The sequence below is a fragment of the Salvelinus fontinalis genome, chromosome 35 (genome assembly GCF_029448725.1).
Source record: "Salvelinus fontinalis isolate EN_2023a chromosome 35, ASM2944872v1, whole genome shotgun sequence".
Classification (NCBI taxonomy): Eukaryota; Metazoa; Chordata; class Actinopteri; order Salmoniformes; family Salmonidae; genus Salvelinus; species Salvelinus fontinalis.
Genome location: NC_074699.1, coordinates 1,956,098 through 1,977,719, shown reverse-complemented (window position 1 = coordinate 1,977,719; position 21,622 = coordinate 1,956,098). Strand labels below are relative to the sequence as shown.

The following is a 21,622-nucleotide window of genomic DNA, read 5'->3' as shown; positions in this document are numbered from 1 at the left end:
CTCTTATCCATCCACTGTGTCCACATTCTGAACAGATTTCTTGGTCCCTCCCTGTATGCAAATTTTTTGACAGATACATAATATTGATTTATTTATTGATTTTAAGACACATATTGACATCATAAGTCAATGTTGCCACCTGACTGATGATTTTAGAAGGCAGGATAGTGATGTTTTAAATGGTTTCACTGTCCGGATCCGTCTACACTAAGATATCCAGACACAATGCGTGCCTGGCTACCTCCGGAGGTGGTCAGGAAGACCTGATCACAATCTGATCACAATCTGTCTTTTAATCTTCTACACCTGTCAAAAAAATGTGGGCACAATAAGAATGTGGACAAGATCAGGACAAAAGCCGCATGTTAGAACCAGTTATAAATGGGGCTTTAGCCTACATTTGCATACTGTATGTAACCTACAGGTTTATCTGATGGAAAAGGCCAGTGAATAAATGAGGTAGGACATTACTATCTATACAGAAATTGAGCAGATTGATATATTGGCAAACTGAATTACACACTATTCAGTGACATTAATAGCCCTGTCTATGGCAGTAATATTCCATATTTTTCATAATTTGTTGTTGAACAGGAATGGGCTCGATGTTTCAGATGGCTCCTCTGGAGGGAGAGGTAATTTCACCCTCTTTAGAGGCCCCTCACAGGGCCTTACACAGGGGCCGCCGCACTAATGGAACTGTCATATAAATGTAAATAACATTGTGACTCTGTGAAACAAACCATGAAGGGCAAGCAGGCAGAATTGAGCCGGATAAACAAACACGCACGGACGCACGCACGCACGCACGCACACACAACCCTGGAATGCTGGGCGGCAGGTAGCCTAGCAGTTAAGAGCATTGGGCCAGTAACTGAAAGGTTGCTGGGTCAAATCCCTGAGCTGACTAGGGTGAAAAATCTGTCGACGTGTCCTTGAGCAAGGCACTTAACGCTAATTGTTCCAGGGTCGCCGTCAATAATGACAAATCTGTGCTCTGACCCTACTCTCCGAGGGTGTCTCAGTGTGATATGCAAAAAAAATAAGTGAAATAGGACAAATGTAAGCTCCCACCTAATTATCTTATCTCATCTTTATACCTGAGGGATGGGAGGGAAAGGTGAGTGGTTTCAAACCAAACCCACAGAGTAGTCAGTCATCTAGTCACAGAAAGGTTGCATTTCTTTTCAGGTTAGTTTTCTAGCTTCATTCTGAAATATATGGGGTAATTCCTAGATAGTGAAATCATCAGGAGCTGTCTAGGATGTAATCACAGACTTGTAGTCAGTAAGCAGGTGTAGTGTCAGCCAGGGATCAGAGTGGAGATGATGTGGTGGAGGCTGGCAGGATGTCTAGACCTGCAGATTGAGCCTGTGGAGGTTTAGAGGACTGTCAGGATCATCCTCCTCCTATGTAATCCAATCAGAGTCAGGAAAGAGTGCATTAACTAGACTCTAGCACACTGAACCTAAACAGGGAATAAAGAACTGCTCCGTAGCCTACCCTCTCTCTGTGAGGAAACAACTATTTATTTATTTTTATTTTATCTTTATATTATCAGGGAGACCAAGGTCTCTTTTACAGATGAGCCCTGAATTACAGAAATGACAGAAAATACACACATCAAAATATAAATACAAAAATGCAAGCAGAAAGAAAGAAAAGTAATCAGTAATAAGGTCCTCAATCAGATTTCTGAATTGCCCTAGAGGCACCAAAACATCACATTTAAGAACATTTTGAAGATTGTTCCACAAATAAGGTGCAATAAAAACTGAAAACGGATTTATCTAACTCAGTAGAGACCAAAGGAATTTCCAGAGTTAACCATCTCTGAGACCCGGATGTCTAAAGTTTAGTAACCATGTTAGGCAGCTGCGTTCATATAGATGATGTCGCCATAGTCTAGGACCGATCGGAATGTCGACTGAATAATCTGCTTTCTACTATGCAGCGAGAGGCATTACCTATTTTTTTATAGAAGAAGCACATTTTTATTCTCAGTTTCTTAACTAACTCATCAATATGCTTTTTTTCAGGTAGAACCTGGTCAATCGTGGGGGCAATAGCATACAAGTGCAGGTTACAATTTTATGATTGGAAACAGTAAAGAGTACAGGACCTGATTTAACACCATCAGTAGATACACATTGAGTACTATCTGCTCAGGTGGAGGTTGTTTCCATGTTGTTACACAAACCTACGGCGAACCTCTCCTCTCATTGACAGAGGTAGTGAGAAACAGTGTTTATTGTACCATGTATTACAATCAATGTATTGTAGACTCTCTTTTATCAGCTGGCCTATCAACTTTCTTTTATCAGCTTATCGACTTTATTTTATCAGCTTATCAACTTTCTTTTATCAGCTGGCTTATCAACTTTCTTTTATCAGCTGGCTTATCAACTTTTCTTTTATCAGCTGGTTTATCAACTTTATTTTATCAGCTTATCAACTTTATTTTGTCAGCTGGCATCATCACTTCATACGTGTCTTTAGAAAGGATGGCAGACCAAACTGCAAGAGAGAGGAATATGGCTGAATTATTAAAGACGCCAATTAGCTGGGCTGCCATTTAGATCAAACACATCAGGCGTCTTTCACTGCGAAGCAGTGGCATTTACCAGCAGCACCAGAGGCTTGTTCAGGGAGCGAAGCAGGCTGGGCGGAGAGCTTAGAGTGTGAGGCGGAGCACCCAGCCATGAAAGAGTTGAGCTGTGCAACAGTGCTCTAATGAACGACTTGACACAACAGCATGGTTCAACTCAACCTCAGAGAGGTTACCGAGGCCTGACCTAACTCAGCAAGCGTGCAGGAGAACTGAATTGTAAGGCTGGTGTGTAAATGGAGTCTTCTTTTCCCTCTTTCTCTTCCTCTCTTTCGCTTAGCTCTCCTACTCTTTCTGTCTCCTTACTGTATGTCTTCAAAGACTAGACTAGGAGGGTAGAGGACAGCCATCTTGGCAAGTTGAAACAAAAAAATGCTTTCAAAAGGATATTCAAGCACAATCCCCAGTCCCCACAACTGTTTGCTGCTAATAAGGTGAGCATGGCTTACAGCAAAGTTAGAATATCAGTATCAATATATACAGTATCATTTAGCACAGTGGGTCTTGACTAGCTTTGACTGCGGACCCAAATTTGACAATGACAATTGAGTCGCGACCCAATGTGATGGACTGTTGATGATTACATTTTGTCATGTTGTATTGCAGCTGCCTTCTTGGGCAGGCTTCACTTGCAAAATAGACTCTGTCTCACGGGTCTACTATTATGGTATTAAAGAAAGTCATTACACAGCCCTATTAACTGAGAAAACATGTATGTACATTCAAGAGAATAAGCCATTTTAACGGCCTCCCGGGTGGCGCAGTGGTCTAGGGCACTGCATCGCAGTGCTAACTGCGCCACCAGAGTCTCTGGGTTCGCGCCCAGGCTCTGTCGCAGCCGGCCGCGACCGGGAGGTCCGTGGGGCGACGCACAATTGGCATAGCGTCGTCCGGGGTAGGGAGGGTTTGGCCGGTAGGGATATCCTTGTCTCATCGCGCTCCAGCGACTCCTGTGGCGGGCCGGGCGCAGTGCGCCCCAGCCAAGGGGGCCAGGTACACAGTGTTTCCTCCGACACATTGGTGCGGCTGGCTTCCGGGTTGGAGGCGCGCTGTGTTAAGAAGCAGTACGGCTGGTTGGGTTGTGCTTCGGAGGACGCATGGCTTTCGACCTTCGTCTCTCCCGAGCCCGTACGGGAGTTGTAGCGATGAGACAAGGTAGTAATTACTAGCGATTGGACACCACGAAAAAATTGGGGAGAAAATGGGATAAAAAAAATAATAATAATAATAATAATAATAAAAAAATAAAAAAATAAAATAAAAATAGGCCATTTTAAATAGGAGACCAGTTCAGGAGTGGAGTGTAATACATTATCAGGCACCATGTCCTCCGCTGCCAATGCCTCCCTGTATAGGAAGCAGTGGTTCCACGTCGCACTCTGTGCTTCCTCCAGGATCCGTTTTACTACCCTGAAGTACTTTCCCGTCATGGCAGCTGCCCCATCAGTTGTCACACCGACGCACCCATCCCAGACCAGTCCCACAGAGCCCAGGTGCATATCAATTGTGTTAAAGACAGCCTCTGCAGTGGTGGTGGTGGGAAAATCAGCACTAAAAAGGAACTGCTCCTCGAAGTTACTATCCCACACGTGTCTAACATAGACCATTAGAATTGTATGGTTAGCCACATCGGTTGATTCATCAAGCTGCATGTCCTCATGTCCTCAGACATGTCCTGGATTCTCCTCCTCATGGTGTCATTGGATAGGGGTATGGTTTTAAGTTTGTTGGCGGGTGACTCTCCCAATATTTCAGTGCACATATCAACCACTGCAGGAAGTATGAGATCCTCTGCGCTGGGCCACAAGGCATGATGCGCAAAGTGTCTTTCTTGTTTGGTGAATACGTTCTTCAATGAATCTTGTGAGGACACCAGATATTGACATTTTCTTTTAAAAAAGTCAGCTGTCTTATCTTTGTGGCTTGGATGCTTGGTGTACAGATGCCTTTTCATTTTGGAGGGTTTCATGCGCTCATTAGCTAACAGCTCGTTGCATAGGACATCTACACTCACCATGCTTGTCTTCAATATATGTAAAACCATGATTGATGAAGTCCGGGTGGTATTTTCTCTTCTTGACAGGGACCGGGTGGTCCGCCTTGCTGTTGACATTGGAAGCAGCAGTAGACGAAGAGGGAGCTGCACGTTTTTAAAAACTTGTCCGTGATTTTACTCCGACAGCTAGCCTACATGAGTTAAATGACAGCTAACTATCCACATGTGCAATGCCTGCAGAACACAGCTGCATACTTAGCTATCAATCAAGATAGCTGTCAGAAGAAAATCTGTATTATCTGATTGGTCGTGTCACATTTAAAACAAAATGGTGTTGCAGAGGGACATTTTCATTGGATCGGTGTGTGTGTGTGTGTGTGTTGGGGGGGGGGGGGGGGGGTCAGTGAGTGTGTGCAGCGCGAAAACCCTCCAAGTCCGAACGTAGCTAGCCAACACTGCTGACGCGCTGCACGTGTAAAGTTAGCAACAATAAGCGGTGCAGCGCACGCATGCCTGTGTATCGCCCCCCTTCCCAGTTGAGAATCCCTGATTTAGCAGACGCTTTTATCCAAAGTGACTGAGTCATGCGTTAGACCGCGGCGCCACTCGGAAGCCCAAAGGCACTGAATCTCCGCGCAAGAGGGGACACTAGAGTCCCTGGTTCGAATCCAGGCTGAATCACATCCGGCTGTGATTGGGAGTCCCATAGGGCGATGCACAATTGGCCCAGCGTCGTCCGGATTTAGTCGTCATTGTAAATAAAAATTTGCTCTTAACTGACTTGCTTAGTTAAATAAAAAAATGCATGCATACATTTGACATACAGGTGGCCCTGGGAATTGAACACAATATCCTGGTGTTGTAAGTGCTGTGCTCCACTAACTGAGCTAGAGAACTGCAGTTATTGCATGGAAACTGGAATGCACATGAAATACATATTTCATATATTCCAAAACCCTTTACATTTCAATCATATAACCGTAAGCGTGCACTAAGTACAGAAAGCCTATGGCTCTCCACTATGGTGGTTGATAATGTGATCTTCAGATTGATTAGAGAGCTCTTAAAACCACTTCTCACATCTACTCATTACTACAGTTCTCCATTCCCCTGCACATCCCTCCATTCCATTACCTTGACCCTTCACAATGGTCCTGCTTCATTATCATAGCCAGATCTTATCTCACACACACACACACACACACACACACACACACACACACACACACACACACACACACACACACACACACACACACACACACACACACACACACACACACACACACACACACACACACACACACACACACACACACACACACACACACACACAAAAAAACTGGGGATCACCCAAAGGTAACCAACCAGAAGAATAGTGGCGATCATGATCATTACTCATCCATCATTTATCATAAAGTACGAAGATAACAGAAAATGGACCATCAGAGAACTCCCTTTATCGAGCCATAATGGTGACCAAAGGAATGACGATGATCGTAATGCCATTTTGGGTGGTAATACAGTAGAGTTAAATGACTTACTGTGGCGGGGAGTCTGGATACATCACATTGACTTGTGATAGAGTCTCCACGTAGGAGTCAAAGTCAAACGCTGGAGGGAACTCCTCGATACACGTCGACCTCAGCTCCCCGATGGAGCCGCCGTATGAAAAGCCATCCGGAGCTGTGGAGAGGCAGGGCAGTTTAATACAATACTAACGAACAAAATAGCTTTTTTCTCAGTGAACTACAGCACACAGTCAGGATTGTAAATATGCTCTGTGTTCAGCTCAACTGAATTATATATATCATGGTTTAGGAATCCTACTTTGAACTGAATAAGCAGATTTACAGTAAATATTTCTTTTTGCAGTCTATCCCTCTCATCTGCACAGTTTTTACACTGGAGCAGTCAGAATCTTTTATGAAACATAAGGCCAAGGGCATGTGGTTACTTGAAGATAGAGGGGCTGTGATTGAAGCCAGTGCGATAAAATCTGGGTATATCAGCCTTTGGCCAGGCAGAGGGAGAATGGGGCCGCGTCTTCAAACAAAGGATGCTCTTTGAGCTTTTTGTGCAGTCTCTGTGTGAACTGACAATGGGACCCGGTCCATTGGGCCAAGTGGCCTTCCACAGACGTGACTTTGGCTGTGTGTGTGTGATTCAGTTTGGCGCAATATTTCGTTATTTTTCAATTCCGTTATCAACCCCACAGGCAGAGTGTGGTCCCTTTATTTGAGGTTTCGGGAGAAGAGCACTGGTTGGTTTAAATGCCAGCTCTGGAGAATGCCAAATGTGGCATATTAATGCCATGTGGGTGAAACGTGTCCATTGGAAGACTGAACTGAATATCTTCCATTGGTTCAGCTCTAGGAAAAGTAGCATAGACAATTCCTGGCCATACATTTTGTCCCATGGATTTATAAATAAGACCTATGAAACAGCTTGTAACTGAAAACCGATAAACTAAAGCTTATGAATGAACGGGCCTCTAACACACCTACTGGCCTCATCGATGGACAACTCTCTGTAACTCACCATAGCTGGCCCGCAGGTGGGGGTTGCGCAGACGGCTGTCTTTGCGCAGGCTACCCACGATGATGGTAACGCAGGACAGGAAGAGCACCAGGCCAATGACGATGCCAGCCACCACCAGCGGAGACACCAGCAGGCTGGCCTCGCTGCCCCCATCACGGCAGTCTGGGTACTCATGGGCACTGCTCTGGTTCGAGCTCACTGCACAGTTCACAGACCACAGGTGGGGCACAGCCACAGAAAAGAGAAGACAGGGAAGAATGGAATAAAAGAGGGACAGTGTGGAGAGAAGGAAGTGGGAGGGAGAGAGGGAGGGAGGGAGGTGATAGAGAGAGGAGAGTGGTGAGAGGATTAGAGAAAGTGGAGAGAGAAAAAAACACAGGTTAATTATTTTTGTTGGTTGTAAAGCAGAAACTCAAACCCTTTGTGGCAATGCCAATGTGAGACGTTGCCTCCATGACCCTACGGAGAGAGACATGTAAGCTGATATTTCTCATCATACACATACCTCTCTGTGGACCGCAGGTCAGGAACACTCCCAGGATTTTCATTCCTCAGCGGAGGAATAGATTCTCAAGTCTGCAGTGTTTAATATTTAATCCTCAACCCGTTAGAATTTTTAAATACACGGGGTGGAACTCTTTCATGTCAGCTCAGGAGGCAGAAACCCAACTTCAGCCATTAGTGGCTCTTCTCAAATCCCCTTCACCCTTTTCATCAGAACTAGAGAGAAACCAAAATAAGCGCACACAACATAAATAAAGTGTTCTCAAATAACACCACACAGATAGTGACACAGGCAGATTCAATATGTGCAGGCCAAGATAATACGAGCTGTCGTGTTAACTTTGCCACATTTGGCCTCTGAAAATCTTTTTGGGGGCCATCAACAGGAGACAAGAAATCAAATCAATTTATTTATGAGGAGACCGTTGTCTAAATGCTAATCGTATTAGTCTCTGTTCATCTCTTCCCCGCTGAGGAATTCCTGCCATAATTGAGGTTATAAAATATTTGTGTAGATCATAATCAATGTTAATATTTTAATCCACAGTGAGCATTGTGTTGATTTGAAGATCTAGCACAGTAGTCTACATCTTCATGCTGTTTATGAAAGTACTCAGATCCCTTGACTTTTTCCAAATTTTGTTAGGTTCCAGCTTTATTCCAAAAATTGATTAAATTGTTTTTTCCCCCTCATGAATCTACACACAATGCCCCACAATGACACAGAAAAAACAGGTTTTTAGAAATGTTTGCTAATTTATTAAAAATAAAAAACTGAAATGTCACATTTTACATAAGTATTCAAACCCTTTACTCAGTACTTTGTTGAAGCACCTTTGGTAGCGATTACAGCCTTGAGTCTTCTTGGGTATGATGCTACAAGTTTCTCCCATTCTTCTCTGCAGATCCTCTCAAGCTCTGTCAGCTTGGATGGGGAGAGTTGCTGTACAGCTATTTTCAGGTCTCTTCAGAGTTGTTCAATCTGGTTCAAGTCCAGGCTTTGGCTGGGCCACTCAAGGACATTTAGACACTTGTCCCGAAGCCACGCCTGCATTGTCTTGACTGTGTGCTTAGGGTTGTTGTCCTATTGGAAGGTGAACCTTCGCCCCAGTCTGAGGTTCCGAGCGCTCTGGAACAGGTTTTCATCAAGGATCTCTCTGTACTTTACTTTGTTCATCTTTCCCTCGATCCTGACTAGTCTCCTAGTCCCTGCCGCTGAAAAATATCCCCACATGATGATGCTGCCACCACCATGCTTCACTCTAAGTATGGTGCCAGGTTTCCTCCAGATGTGACGCTTGGCATTTAGGCTGAAGAATCTTGTTTCTCATGTTCTGAGAGTCTTTAGGTGCCTTTTGCAAACTCTAAGCAGGCTTTCATCTGCCTTTTACCGAGGAGTGGCTTCCGTCTGGCCACTCTACCATAAAGACCTGATTGGTGGAGTGCTGCTGGTTGCCCATCTGGAAGGTTCTCCCATCTCCACAGGGGAACTCTAGAGTTCTGTCAGAGTGACCATCGGGTTCTTGGTCACCTCTCTGACCAAAGCTCCTCCCCCGACTGCACAGTTTGGCCGGGCGGCCAGCTCTAGGAAGAGTCTTGGTGGTTCCAAATGTTGGGTTCTGAAAATATGAAATATACTTATTCATGTCACTGAGGGAGAGAGGGGAATGTATAATGTTTACATTCTGTCCGCATATGCTATTGTTAGCCATCAGGGATCCTATTGGAGGAGAAGAGACACAGTCTGGTATGAGTCAACATGACAGCCGTGAGTTGGGGAGGAGTGAGCACTTTGAGGCAGAGGTCAGATGAAGTGAAGAAGAACAGATATCACTAAGGTTCTGTCTTGCCACAAAGATAAATTGGCTGCTCAGATATGTAGGAGACTCAGCAAAGGAGAAAGGGTTAAATATCAGTGCTTGTGTGACTATGTATTTAATTCTATGCAGCTGTATGACCCAATGGGGGAATAAACTTGGTTTGAGCGCCCGTGAAACTTCATAAGGTTAATTTAGAACCTAACAGTTAGCGCTGCGAGCAGGGTTCACCACGATTTACAATCAAAGTAGAGATTCCGAATCAGTCAACAGGAGCCGACACCAAAAACAAGGTAGGTACAGTTCCTACACCTATTATCACTCAATCTGAAATCTTGGGGAGATGAGAGTCGTAGGTTGAACCAATTATAGGATATGGACCTAGAAAGCCTGAGCTTTTTCAGTAGTCCCATTGTATTACGACCGGTCGTAGCTTTGTGGTATATGGTAAGGCCTGAAATGTAAGTCTGAACAGGTTGGTACCTGTAGAGGGTGTCCTAGGGGGTAAATCCCGAGTGGGTTGGTTCCTGCTAGTACCATAATGTATAGGGTAAGTCCAGGAAGGTAAGCCCGAGCAGGTTAATACCTGTAGTGGGTAAGTCCTAGGGGTTAAATCCCACGTGGGTTGGTACTATAAGAATAGGGTGAGTCCCGGAAGGTAAGCCCGAGCAGGTTAGTACCTGCAGAGGGTAAGTCCTAGGGGGTAAGACCCGGGTGGTGTTGGTTCCCTGCCAAGCCTGTAACGAGAGGGTGAAGGTCTCAGCCACAGTGGCTGTGAGGCAGTATAGTGCCAGGGGATGGATAAAGTGTCTGGAGGAGAGCCTCATCCATGGTTCGAAAAGGAACAAGATATTCAAATGTTGTTTGAACATGATTTGAGTATATTAGCAGTAGCAATAAGGAGAGAGGTTGGTTTATGCCCTATTGGGGCGGGGAACCGTGACAGATTATGTGGAAATAGGAAGACAATTTTGGTAATGTGTGTTATCAACAACAGTGATATTTGAGGCTTAACACTGAAATAAGACATTAGGTCATCCGTGTTCTCCAGCAATACGTTTGGTTTTAATACAAGGTATTAAGTGCTGTGACAAATTAATAGGCACACATACCCTAACTATTCTCCTGGGGATGTGGGTAGCTCTACCTTGGAAAATAGTTAATAGAAGGTGTGTATTAGAGACGGAAGTGAAGAAATCGAAACACCGTGGACGCCGTCCAGGGAAGCGTCAGAATAATAACTATTGAAATGGTGACCGGTGGACCCAATGCTCCCTGTAAAGCGGAGCTAGAGGAAGAGAAGTATAATAGAGCCATAGATGCGCTGAAAAAAGCGCATGAGCATTCTACCAATTCGGCTCGAATATGGGAAAGATTTAGCAAACTGGATACAATTAGTCAGCATTTCCAGGCTAACGGAAAATTCCAATCTAATAGAGAATTCAGGGAGGCAATTGTGACTTGGCACATTGACATAAAACCAGAATCAAAAGCTCAATATACCAGCATTTTGATATCAGCATTCCATCAACAAAAAATACAAACCGATTAACCCAGAATTAGTAGATATACTCAGCTGCAGAAAGACTGGGTACGTGAGTACATTGATAAAAGTTGTACGTCGGCTTTGATGGCAGGTTTGAAACCTGTAATCAAAACGGCAATTGCGGGGGTAGTGGACCAGCATTCTCACTGGGATGAATTAGTACAAGAGGCGTGGCGAGAGGAAGCTAATTCCGTTTACTCCGCAGATGTACGAGTGGTTAATGCTGCCCCAGTGAAAGTCGTTAACAGCGGTCTCAGTGGCCAAGGTAGGACAAGGAAACATAGAGGAAAGAGTAGCGAGCCTGTGCTAAGGCACGGGGGGTTAGCTCCCTGTTTTAGATGTGGGGCTATTTGTCATTGGAAGAATGAGTATAGAGTGGTAATGGAGACTACTGCACCCGCTGCATTCGGGTGGGGGGGGGGGGGGGGGTGCTGCAATTCAAGCATTTGCATCTTTGTCAAAACAACAGCAGCAAACACGCCTGAAAGTAGTGGGGTTAGATCAATAATGGTTCATAGAAATTACATTTTCTATGTGAAGGAAGACTGACAACTTTTTAATAGATGCCTGGGATCAAATATTGCGAGTTCCTTACGATGAAAAATTGGCTACATTTCCGCAGGAAAAAGTATTTTGGGTTGAAGAATCTATGCGAAATGCCATGAGAATGGATTCCAAAGAGGTAACAAATAAAAGTGACCTGGACATAAACACTCCTTGCAAACTCAGAATACCTTGGGGGGTTTTTAGTCTCGTGAGACATTTTGTGTTGTTTTATTATGAAATAGATTTACATTTTAAGTCGCCTTATTCTGAAAGAGTTTATAGAATGGACGAAAGGGAGGAGGGATCACGAGAAACTAGAATTGGGGATACCAAACCTAAAAAAACATTTTTTTAGTTCATGCCATGTGGGTTCATGAACATGAAGAGCATTGTGGTGTGGTGGTTATGGAGAATCATGGGGAAAAGAGACAAGGGAATCGTTAGACTCGGTGGCGAGATAATGTCGCAGTGTCTAAGGGTAGTACATGTCGGGATACATAAACAATGAGGTGGATTAAAACAAACATTTAATGATTGGAGTGAGGACAGTGGATTTACCATTATCATGTTTCGCTTGTAATTAATACTTTTGGATTGCTGATTAAGATGTAGCATAGTGAATGCTAACAAAATGTACAAGGTCTTTTCCAGGAGAGGAGGGGGTTTTATCATCTCTCTTTGGAATGTTTCCAGAGACTGTGGTCTTGGGGAGAGCAGTTAGTGAAATTCGGCAGTTTTATAAGTATAAAAGTCTCCAAAGGGGCTCCTTCTGGTGAGGCCTGATCAATCTCATCAGAGATGATCGAGACGGGTGGGATTTAATTATAATATGAAGGAGGGACATCAGTCTCTAGTCTATTTTACCATTACCTTATACCTTATGAGATACCGTTATTATCCTTATGGAGTTATCAAGAGTTGTAATTATAAGTTGATTGGTTATACTAATTTGTTTTTTATTGAGTTAACATGCAGTGTTTTTGAATCACAATGTGAATGATGTGTTCAAAGGGGAAATGACCAGTTCCCTGGGGCCCGGTCCTTTGGTAAATACACTAAAGTATTTTGTTCAGTCTGCATATAGAAGGAAAAACAGATGTTAATAAGGGTTGACGGTTACTCCAAATGGATTGTGATATGTGTATCGCTGATTTCCTTTTTGTCTTTGTTTCGATACAAATTTCACCAGATTGGGTCTGCCGGATTGTTGGTATTTCCCCCGATGGGTTAGAGTTCTAACTCCCTGATCTGGTAACTCTTCGGAGAGGTCGCCAGTAAAATAAGCGAGTATGAACCAAGTTTGAAAATGGTTTCAACAGTAACAGTATGTTGTTAAGCTCTTTGACATTTGTCTTAGAGATAATGGTATTAAGAAAATTGGGAATGTAATAATTAATCATACGGTGAATGGATGGTCTGGATATCCACATTCAGAAGTGTCTTAAACTGTTGTTTTGCTCTGTCCTCTCTCAAGTAATGGCAAGGGTGGCGTCAGATGGTGTCTTAATGCATGGAAGGGATAATTTGACCACAAACAGTGTGTGAACCTCAAAAACCTCCCTAGTCAGCTGAAGAAAGAGCGACAAAGACGTTCAATACGACCGTGACTTTTTAGTTTTTATTTTTACCTCCCTTTTCTCCCCAATCTTCGTGGTATCCAATCGCTAGTAATTACGATCTTGTCTCATCGCTACAACTCCCATACGGGCTCGGGAGAGACGAAGGTCGAAAGCCATGCGTCCTCCGAAGCACAACCCAACCAAGCCGCACTGCTTCTTTAACACAGCGCGCCTCCAACCCGGAAGCCAGCCGCACCAATGTGTCGGAGGAAACCCCATGCACCTGGCCCCCTTGGTTAACGCGCACTGCGCCTGGCCCGCCACAGGAGTCGCTGGAGCGCGATGAGACAAGGATATCCCTACCGGCCAAACCCTCCCTAACCCGGACGACGCTAGGCCAATTGTGCGTCGCCCCACGGACCTCCCGGTCACGACAGAGCCTGGGCGCGAACCCAGAGACTCTGGTGGTGCAGCTAGTGCTGCGATGCAGTGCCCTAGACCACTGCGCCACCCGGGAGGCCCTTCGACCGTACGTGCGGCAGGAGTGCGTCATGAGTCCTGAGACCGCGCATGTGGCATGAGCATGGAGAGAGATCACGTTCAAACTTCTCTCATGCTCATGGAGTACTGTTGGGGAAAATGGAGCAGTGGTGGTAGCAGCACAGGTGAGAGACTCGTGTATTTGAATTCTTTTACATTCATGTGGATATTGATATCGGGACATTATCACGGGCCATCAACTGTGACAGGCATGAGTTACATATGTGCCGTTGGGAAGATGAACTATAACACCATCTGACGAGGAACGCATGAAGACACGCTAGAAAGATAAGTGCCGGGAGAAGGGGGGGTGGTCAACGGTGCCCGTAATTGTTTAGTTGGGGTGTCAGGTTTATTGAGGAGGAATGCACTCTGCGAAATTCCTAGTAATTTAGACAAAGAATGCATTGAGATACCGATCTTTCATTACCATGCCACTCGTAACAGGTAAACAGGAACACATGGGGGTTGTAATGAGAAGAGTTATTACCGGCAATCAAAGGTCCCGTTTGAAAATGTACATTCTAACCGCGATGATGTGTGCTAGGTAGAGGAGCTCGAATTAGAGTGATAGACTCTAAGTAAAGCACTAAGGACTGTCATTCTAAATTTGGCTTGGATAATTTATAAAATGTTTTAATCATGATTCGGATAAAGCGAGAGAGAGCGCTACTCTCAAACTGTGAGGGGTGGGGGCACTGCTCTAACTTATTGGGACTAGGGAGGGTTTTTCTCTCTAGAAACTAAATAGAAATTAAATTTAAGTGTTCCCCGAGAGGGAGGTTATTAGAGAACTCACTGGATTGTCACGCCCTGATCTGTTTCACCTGTCCCTGTGATTGTCTCCACCCCCTCCAGGTGTCGCTTATTTTCCTCCAGTGTATTCATCCCTGTATTTCCTGTCTCTCTGTGCCAGTTCGTCTTGTATGTTTCCAAGTCAACCAGCGGTTTTCCCGTTCTCCTGCTTTTTGCATTTCTCCTTTTTCTAGTCCTCCCGGTTTTGACCCTTGCCTTTTTCTGGACTTTGTACCCGCCTGCCTGACCATTCTGCCTGCCTTGAACATGAGCCTGTCTGCCACTCTGTACCTCCTGGACTCTGATCTGGTTTTGACCTTTTGGCTGTCCACGACCATTCTCCTGCCTACCCCTTTGGATTATCAAACATTGTAAGACTCCAATCATCTGCATCTGGGTCTTGCCTTGTGTCATGATGGGATGATAACTTGAGTCAACCATGAAGGGGATTTTGTTTTACAATGTCTTTATAATCCTAATGTTAAAGCATATCAATACATATGGATTGCTGGATGATACGGTACAATAAATTGCATACAAGGCTCACAGTCTGTGTCTTGTGTTGACATCCGAGGATGAAAATGAAGGAGACGGGCATGGAGACTAGCATCCCATGGGCATAGAACAGAAGGATGGATGGTTCTTTCCACCGTCTTAGTTGCATCAAGAGAAATTATTAAACATGTATTTTCTCTCTTCCTTGTTCAAGTCAATCTGTTTTTAGGTGTCGTGGAACACAAGAGTGATCACTGTTCCAGATGAGGGATTGGTGGAAATTGACTAATTGATTTGAGAATGTACAGTCGGAAGTTTACATACACCTTAGCCAAATACATTTAAACTCAGTTTTTCACAATTCCTGACATGTAATCCTAGTAAAATTCCTTGTTTTAGGATCACCACTTTATTTTAAGAATGTGAAATGTCAGAATAATAGTAGAGGGAATTATTTATTTCAGCTTTCATTTCTTTCATCACATTCCCAGTGGGTCAGAAGTTTACACACACTCAATTAGTATGTGGTAGCATTGCCTTTAAATTGTTTAACTTGTGTCAAACATTTCGGGTAGCCTTCCACAAGCTTCCCACAATAAGTTGGGTGAATTTTGGCCCATTCCTCCTGACAGAGCAGGTGTAACTGAGTCAGGTTTGTAGGTCTCCTTGCTCGCACACGCTTTTTCAGTTCTGCCCATAAAGTTTCTATAGGATTGAGGTCAGGGCTTTGTGATGGCCACTCCAATACCTTGACTTTGTTGTCCTTAAGCCATTTTGCCACAACTTTGGAAGTATGCTTGGGGTCATTGTCCATTTGGAAGACCCATTTGCGACCAAGCTTTAACTTCCTGACTGATGTCTTGAGATGTTGCTTCAATATATCCACATAATCTTACTTCTTCATGATGACATCTATTTTGTGAAGTGCACCAGTCCCTCCTGCAGCAAAGCACCCCCACAACATGATGCTGCCACCCCTGTGTTTCATAGTTGGGATGGTGTTCTTTGGCTTGCAAGCCTCCCCCTTTTTCCTCCAAACATAACGATGGTCATTATGGCCGAACAGTTCTATTTTTGTTTCATCAGACCAGCGGACATTTCTCCAAAAAGTATGATCTTTGTCCCCATGTGCAGTTGCAAACCGTAGTCTGGTTGTTTTTATGGCGGTTTTGGAGCAGGGGCTTCTTCCTTGCTGAGCGGCCTTTCAAGTTATGTCGATATAGGACGTGTTTTACTGTGGATATAGATACGTTTGTACCTGTTTCCTCCAGCATCTTCACAAGATCCTTTGCTGTTCTGGGATTGATTTGCACTTTTCGCACCAAAGTACATTCATCTCTAGGAGACAGAAAGTGTCTTCTTCCTGAGCGGTATGACGGCTGTGTGGTCCCATGGTGTTTATACTTGCATACTATTGTTTGTACAGATGAACGGGGTACCTTCAAGCGTTTGGAAATTGTTCCCAAGGATGAACCAGACTTGTGGAGGTCTACAATTATTTTCTGAGGTCTTGGCTGATTTCTTTTGATTTCCCCATGATGTCAAGCAAAGAGGCACTGAGTTTGAAGGTAGGCCTTGAAATACATCCACAGGTTCACCTTCAATTGACTAAAATGATGTTAATTAGCCTATCAGAAGCTTTTAAAGCCATGACATTTTTTGGAATTTTTTCAAGCTGTTTAACAAGACATTTGTTGAGTGGTTGAAAAATTAGTTTTAATGACTCCAACCTAAGTGTATGTAAACTTCCGACTTCAACTTCCGACTTCCAACTGTTTATAACTGTAGAAGTGAATTAGGAGTAGTGACTATTGTGTTATGGGTTAGACAGAATGATATATGGGCAAATGTATTTGTAGCAGGAGGTGAGGAACATATGAGGCCTGTGTTTGAGACAGAATGTTTACATCAGGCTGTTAAGTGGGATGGAATGTGACGGGGTTGGAGATCTGTGGGGGCTCATAAATTAAGGTTGGGGTGATAGTCTCTGGGGATGATACCACTCAATGTATATTGTTACAGGAGATAGCTCGTAGGAGAGAGAGACAGTTAACTGTGCACAATATAGAGACTATTATGGTGTTAAATTGAACGTTACACATACCCAGATCACGGTGAGAGTAGCAGAGATAGTGTCGGCACCTCAAGACATTACTGTCAACTTTCAAGAAACCTGTGACTCAAAGTTGTGTTAGGTTGCATACTATTCCAACGTCATTAATCTCTTCCCCATTTCTAACAGCCAGCAAACACTTGACATATCTCCCAGAAGATTGGGACCGATCTAACCTGAGCACAAGAGAGTATTATCCACAGGTATAGACTGTAGCAGAACGCAGAAGGTCATTGGAGATAGGTGGCAAGGGGCCCGGGTATGAGTATATTAAATGGTCAGTCCTAGATCTATCAGTGAACCACACACAGTAGAAGAGCAGGGTACAGATTCCATGCCGTAACTATTCTCACAGCAGTCGGCGAAGGGACAGTAACTGAAGGAGCTGTAGTAGTAGTGAAGGAGGCTATAGTAACAGCATGGAACTGGACGACGGCGCAAATGAGGGTATGGTGAAGTATGCGTCATGGGCAGTTTTAGCAGTAGCAGGGGTTACTTTAATAGCATTGTTGGGATATTATCTTCTGAGGGTATTGATGTTGAAACGTATATACAGTGCTGAGTTACCTCAAGATGAGGTAAAGTTGATTAAGGCCACTGCATGTATATATATCGGGTAGCCATGGAGGAAGGAGATGGGGAGCAAAGTGAGACTGACATGGCTTGGGAACACCTCTCGGAGCCTGTGGTCTGACGTGGAAGACTGGGTGAAAGCACAAATTTTTTTTTTTTAGGGTCTTCATTTTTGCCAAATCCAGTAGAAGAGTACCCTGAAGGCATAGACAGGTGAAGAGAGAGTAGGACTTGTCATGTTATCAAACTTTGGTTTTTCGTTGCATATAATATCGTGCATAGTTTAACACATTATTAAAACTGTTATGTATTGTGTTTCTTTTTGCTTTTCAAGTCTTGTGCTATCACTCTCGTAGGAACCAGAAGGAGAAAGTTTGAATGGAAGAAGTCAACAGCTCCAGCAGACACGTTATTATCAGTGTTCTATGAGAGATGGAAATAAGTGTGCTTGGTGTGACTATAGAACAGAGGCCATAAGTCTCCGCGTTTGTAAACCTCACTGAATATTAATCATGTTTCATTTTTTGTTCATGTTTTATTATCATTGTTTGTTCATTTTTAAGTCATTTTCAAGCTTATGTAAGTTGAACAGTAGGAAGCTAATGTTCAAGAGGAGGGATTGTTGGGTTCTGAAAATATGAAATATACTTATTCATGTCACTGAGGGAAAGAGGGAAATTATAATGTTTACATTCTGTGCAGATATGCTATTGTTAGCCATCAGGGATCCTATGGGAGGAGAAAAGACACAGTCTGGTACGAGTCAACATGACAACAGTGAGTTGGGGAGGAGTGAGCAATTTGGGGCAAAGGTCAGGTCAGATGAAGTGAAGTAGAACAGATATCACTAAGGTTCTGTCTAGCAACCGAGATGCATTGACTGTTCAGATGTGTAGGAGGAGACTCAGCATAGGAGAAAGGGTTAAATATCAGTGCTTGTGTGACTATGTCTTATGCAGCTGTATGACCCAATGGGGGAATAAACTTGGTTCTAGCTTTATTAAGCGTCTGTGATATTTTATATGGCTCATTTAGAACCTAACACAATCTTCTTCCATTTAGGAATGATGGAGGCCACTGTGTTCTTGGGGACCTTCAATGCTGCATACATTTTTTGGTACCCTTCCCCAGATCTGTGCCTCGACACAATCCTGTTTCGGAGCTCTACGGACAATTCCTTCGACCTCATGGCTTGGTTTTTGCTTTGACATGCACTGTCAACTGTGTGTGGTGTGTGCCTTTACAAGTCATGTCCAATCAATTTAATTTACCACAGGTAGACTCCAGTCAAGTTGGAGAAACATCTCAAGGATGATCAATGGAAACAGGATTCACCTGAACTCAATTTCGACTTTGATAGCAAAGGGTCTGAATACTTATATAAATAAGGTATTTCTGTTTATTTTTTAATACATTTTCAAAAATGTCTAAACCTGTTTTTCCGTTGTCATTATGGGGTATTGTGTGTAGACTGAGTGTTTTTATTATTTAATCCATTTTAAAATAAGGCTGTAACGTAACAAAATGTGGAAAAAGTTAAGGGGTCTGAATACTTTCTGAAGGCACTGTACTGTAGCTGCCTGCATCCCTGCAGTACCCAACCAGCAAACACGGAACATTCCCACGACATTACATTCCCATTACGTTCTAGTTTGGGTTTTATCTAACATTAGGATGATAACATCCCAAAAACATTCAAATGATGTTTCTGATATCAAAATGTTTAAATGAAATATCCTTGGAATGTTCTAACACTGTGCACAACATCTGTAACAGCCACCACAGAACATTACCCCAAGGTTCTTATTAGGTTTCCAGGTAATGTAATAACATTTGTTCTGGGAACGTTCTACCAACATCAGGTGAATGTTTTATACAAACATTGTATAAATCCTCAACACAACTGCACAGTCTTTGTGTTATAATTTTTAGGGAAACCTATTGAATGTTCTGGGAACGCTCACAGAACCAATTTTGGTTTGCTGGCCATCCTGATTGGCTAGCGGGCACGTTGACGTCACTGCAACGATGGCATCAAAAGAAGGGACTACTTGCTGCACCTCTCCTGTTACTTTGGGAGTGAACTAGCTATGCAAATATAATGATTCTGCAGGCTGTCTTACACTACAGCACCATAAATGAACAGATGTATTAAGTTGATTGATTGGGGGTAAATTCCAGCCTAGGGTTTCTCCTCCTAATTGAGAGGAGAAGTGAAGTTATCCTACCGGTAATACATATACAGTGTATGTGGCGTGTCAAAACAAAGTCCAGTCTTCCATTAATACTGATCTGTAACACGTCTGAGGTCAGTGTTAATGCAGAGAAAGGTCTGAAGGCAACAAAAGGGCCATATATCACAGTGTAGGCTAATGGGATTATTCTACAGGGCAACTCATTATGGTTATATATGATTCACGGGACTGCTTACACAATGCTTTCCCGGGACTCTTTCCCCCCGAGCTGGTGCTTTATAAAGATTGATTTCATCTAAAAGAAGGCAGCAGGGAAAGTAAATGAGCAGAGAGTAGAGACATCAAAATCAATCACTAGATCAGTGATGAATTGAAACAGCACACCCTTGAATAATAACTGTAGCATTTGACATGATATCTGATTGAGAGAGAGAGAGATACATTGAGTTGAAGTCGGAAGTTAACATACACCTTAGACAAATACATTTAAACTCTTGTTTTTCACAATTCCTGACATAAAATTCCCTGTTTTAGGTCAAGGATCACCACTTTATTTTAAGAATGTGAAATGTCAGAATAATAGTAGAGAGAATGATTTTTTAAAGCTTTTATTTCTTTCATCACATTCCCAGTGGGTCAGAAGTTTACACACACTCAATTAGTATTTGGTAGCATTGCCTTTAAATTGTTTAACTTTGGTCAAATGTTTCGGGTAGCCTTCCACAAGCTTCCCACAACAAGTTGGGTGAATTTTGGCCCATTCCTCATGACAGAGTTGGTGTAAATGAGTTAGGTTTGTAGGTCTCCTTGCTCGCACACACTTTTTCAGTTCTGCCCACAAAGTTTCTATAGGATTGAGGTCAGGGCTTTGTGATGGCCAGTCCAATACTTTGACTTTGTTGTCCAGCCATTTTTCCACGACTTTGGAAGTATGCTTGGGGTCATTGTCCATTTGGAATACCCATTTGCAGCCAAGCTTTAACTTCCTGACTGATGTTGTGAGATGTTGCTTCAATATATCCACATAATTTTACTTCCTCATGATGCCATCTATTTTGTGAAACGCACCAGTCCCTCCTATAGCAAAGCACTCCCACAACATGATGCTGCCACCCCCGTGCTTCACGGTTGGGATGGTGTTCTTTGGATTGCAAGTCTCCCCCTTTTTCCTCCAAACATAACGATAGTCATTATGGCCGAACAGTTCTATTTTTGTTCCATCAGAACAGAGAACATTTCTCCAAAAAGTAAAATTTTTGTCCCCATGTGCAGTTGCAAACCGTAGTCTGGCTGTTTTATGGCGGTTTTGGAGCAGTGGCTTCTTCCTTGCTGAGCGGCCTTGCAGATTATGTCGATATAGGACTCGTTTTACTGTGGATATAGATACTTTTGTACCTGTTTCCGCCAGCATCTTCACATGGTCGTTTGCTGTTCTTCTGGGATTGATTTGCACTTTTCGCACCAAAGTACATTCATCTCTAGGAGACAGAACGCGTCTCCTTCCTGAGCGGTATTACGGGTGCATGGTCCCATGGTGTTAATACTTGCGTACTATTGTTTGTACAGATGAACGTGGTACCTTCAGGCGTTTGGAAATTGCTCCCAAGGATGAACCAGACTTGTGGAGGGCTACAATTTTTTTTCTGAGGTCTTGGCTGATTTCTTTTGATTTTCCCATGATGTCAAGCAAAGAGGCACTGAGTTTGAAGGTAGGCCTTGAAATACATCCACGGGTACACCTCCAATTGACTCAAATGATGTCAATTAGCCTATCAGAAGCTTCTAAAGCCAGGA

At 43.4% G+C, this 21,622-nt stretch overlaps 1 protein-coding gene across 3 annotated transcripts in view; it reads right to left on the bottom strand.

Moving 5' to 3' along the window:
* Window positions 1–21,622, bottom strand: part of LOC129834193 (protein BEAN1-like) — a 53,728-nt gene that overhangs the window by 9,736 nt on the left and 22,370 nt on the right. For 2 of the 3 annotated variants that reach the window (XM_055898932.1, XM_055898933.1), the window contains 2 exons: window positions 7,146–7,343; window positions 6,149–6,290 (listed from right to left, as the gene is read on the bottom strand). In XM_055898932.1, coding sequence (XP_055754907.1) covers window positions 6,149–6,290; window positions 7,146–7,343 — 340 coding nt within the window. Of the gene's footprint in view, window positions 1–6,148; window positions 6,291–7,145; window positions 7,344–7,650; window positions 7,866–21,622 lie in introns of all 3 variants that reach the window. The other variant, XM_055898934.1, reaches the window with a different exon arrangement.